A 3,197-nucleotide genomic window follows, 5' to 3' on the forward strand; every position below is an offset into this window, starting at 1 on the left:
TTGTACTTTTTGCTTCATCAACTGCTTTTCACTTATTGCAAACTTTTGCCAGCTAGTGGACTAGCGCCAACTTTGCTGCCTGACCAGGGTAAATTTATATTCAATACTCTGTAAAACAATAAATTTAATCAGAGGGTAGCCCAAGCAACTAAGAACACTTTTTGTTACACTACCCAGAGATTGTTTACCAAGGATAAAACTAGATTGTTTACTAAAGACTTGGAATATATTTAGTTAAACTTGAAATTGAGATATTGAAAATGTATTTTGCCTGAATCTTTTATTTATAAAATTTTTAAGGTGAACATAAATTGATCAGGCGAATTTAATTTTCTAATTTTTTAAAATATTTAATTTTATTCATATCATTTATTTATTTTATATATAATTGCAAATTATAATAAATATTATCAATTTAATTTATTTATTATTATTATTTATTATGAGCATTTTTTTATGTAAATTGCTTTTTCAATTTTTTTCTTAAATATTTTGTATTCAGGTTTATTTTTTTATTTATTTATTTTTTTGTTGTGCAAATAATTTATTATATTATTTGTACTTTCTTTTAGTTTTTATATTAATTTGAATTAATTCTTCAGTACATTTTTCTTTGGTCTTCAATTTAAATATGTGTTCATATATCACTTGATTTTTCTTAAATGTTGATTATACACATATTAAAATATTTTTATGCAAACTGCACACTCCAAAGACTTTGATTTGAGTCCAAGATTTAGTTTGATAAATATCTTAATTTTCACAATTTATTCAAGACAAAAATAATAAATTTCCTCTTGACCATTTCGTATCTCTTGACAATTTATTTCCATATTTTAACTATTCATATGCATCACAGTCTGTAAGACTTTTTATTTCTAGAGCATCATAAATTTCTGGCACAACCCTTTGGCACACAAACTGCGCTGTATATATTTAGTGAGCTAGCCAAAGGACAATGGCCAAATCATGCGTGTTATTTTTGCGAAATGAAGAAGAAGCGTTGATAAGTTCACAAGTTCGAAAGCCAAAAGTTGGGCAATTGAGGTGCAACTGCTGCTGCAGGAGGTTAATTAAAAAACTTTTGCGTGGTAAATTTTATTAAATTTGCGTTGAACCAATTTATGACATAAATGCATCTGCTATATATATACATATATACCAGAAGGGACTATAACTAAAACTGACTTTAGACAAAAGCTTAGCTTCTTCCGCTACCCTACGTGACTGGATTCATCCAAGCTGGGGTCGCTAGCAGACCTCGATTTACAGCTGGTTTCTTGGAATTCTCAGAGACGGTCGGATCGGCATTGGGGTTGCCCCGGCTGGCATGCCATTCGTCAGATTGGTAAAATTTAAAGCCGTGTCTGGCTGCCATTTCGTATGCGGCCATGGGTCCGCAAGAGCCAAAGTCATAGAGTATGGGTTTCGTGCGCTCATACTCGATTGCGGCCAGCACTGGCGAGAATATGCGCCAGATTTCGCACTGCTCATCGGTGCGCATGAACATCATCTGATTGCCAGCAAAGATGTCGAGTAGCAGAGCCTGATAGTTGATGGGCAATGCTCTATCGCGCAGGATCAGGTCCAGTTCCGTTTCCCTGAGACACATGTGCGGTCCCGGTCGCTTCTGCATCATGCGCATGAAGAGCTGTTCGCGCGGCGACAAACGCAACACCAGCTCATTGGGTATACTCGAGCTGCTGCCACTGTGATTGCAGTCCGTCGATTTGTACTGCACTCGCACCTCCGTCTTGGTTTCGTTGAGCGCCTTGCCCACGCGCAAGATGAAGGGCACGCTGCGCCAGCGCTTGCTATTGATGTGCAGTACAACCATCGCAAAGGTGGGCGTCAACGAGTCCTTGGGTATGTAGGAGTGCTGCGTGTAGCCCACCTTGACGGGATCAGACTCCCTGCCGTTGTTGCAGTACTGCCCCAGCAACACGTCGCTCATATCGACGTTCAGCACTTGCTTAAGCACCTTCAGCTTCTCGTCGCGCATGTCCTCCACGTTGCTGCTGTACGGCTGCTCGATGGCGAGCATTGCCACCAGCTGCATCATGTGGTTGGTCATAACGTCGCGTATGATGCCAAACTGATTGAAATATTCAGCGCGCGCCTGCACTGGGAGCTCGGTCTTCACACTAATCATAATCGCTGCGATGTGCTTGTTGTTCCACGTGTCCGCCCAGATGAGATTGGTGAAGCGCAGCACAAACATATTGTGAATCACTTGTCTGCTCAGATAGTGGTCGATCATATAGATCTGGGACTCCTTGAACGTCTGGCAGAGCTGTGTCTGATATACTTTGTAGGTTATATCATTTCTGGCAAAGGGCTTCTCCAGGACGACGTGATTCCAGCCGGTGGCTGAGAGACACTTGCGCGCGATATTGAGGGTCACCTGGTCAAAGACGACAGGCGGCAGAGCGAGATAGAATATGCGATTGGCAAACCGCATATCGTGCCTCTTCTCCTGGCGCACCATGGCCGCCGTAAGATTCGCATAGTGCTCCGGGTTGTCGTATTGGCCGTCACAGCAATGCACATTGGACCAGAAGCTATTGTACAAGATTGGATCGCGGTCCCTCTCCAGGCCCATGTACGGCACGCACTTGATGCGAAACGTTTTAAGCTCGAGCTTGGTGCGGCAGAATGTAAAGATTTTGGTTGCCTGGGGCAGACGATTATCGCGATAGAGTTGCCAGAGCGCCGGAAAGATTCTGCTCAGCGCCAAACGACCCGATGCGCCAAACACAACAAACGAATAGGCGACTTCATTGCTGGGATCGATGGGTAGCATTATCAATATTAATTTTAATAAAATTTAAAATTTTGACTGCCCAATAGAAACAAAGAAATTTTGGTTTTTTTTTTTTAATTTTTTTAAAATTTAGTTTAATTTATTGTTGATTCCATGAAAGCTGAGTCAAAGTGAGCTCAGCTCTTTGTGCTTATTCATATTGTTATTATTAATAATATTTTTATTATTATTATTATTAGTAGTATTATTATTATTATTATTGTGTCTAGTGTACAGATAGTAGGAAGGAGCGCCTTGGCAGAAACTGTTTGAAAAGGCACTTATGACCTCGCTGAAAAAAGTGAATGCTGGACGCAGGACAGAGCTCAGCTAGAGCACATATAAAGGCTTCAACTTGAAACCTCCAAGTTGGAAGGCCAAGACAGAAAGAGTC

The 3,197-nt window shown here is 40.6% G+C and overlaps 1 protein-coding gene across 1 annotated transcript; it reads right to left on the minus strand.

Moving 5' to 3' along the window:
- Positions 1–1,063: 1,063 nt before the first annotated feature.
- On the minus strand, positions 1,064–2,867 carry LOC111599230 (glucose-6-phosphate 1-dehydrogenase). Its single transcript, XM_023314828.2, has one exon. It carries the CDS (start codon positions 2,801–2,803, stop codon positions 1,220–1,222), a length of 1,584 nt encoding a protein of 527 aa, XP_023170596.2. The 5' UTR covers positions 2,804–2,867; the 3' UTR covers positions 1,064–1,219.
- Between the last annotated feature and the right edge of the window lie 330 nt (positions 2,868–3,197).

This window comes from Drosophila hydei, unplaced genomic scaffold (assembly GCF_003285905.1).
Source record: "Drosophila hydei strain 15085-1641.00,03,60 unplaced genomic scaffold, DhydRS2 tig00000001-arrow-pilon, whole genome shotgun sequence".
In the NCBI taxonomy this organism is placed as follows: Eukaryota; Metazoa; Arthropoda; class Insecta; order Diptera; family Drosophilidae; genus Drosophila; species Drosophila hydei.

Bases quoted from the DNA above. Each gene is read 5' to 3' on its own strand.
- LOC111599230 (XM_023314828.2), bottom strand. From the start codon at position 2,803: ATGCTACCCATCGATCCCAGCAATGAAGTCGCCTATTCGTTTGTTGTG.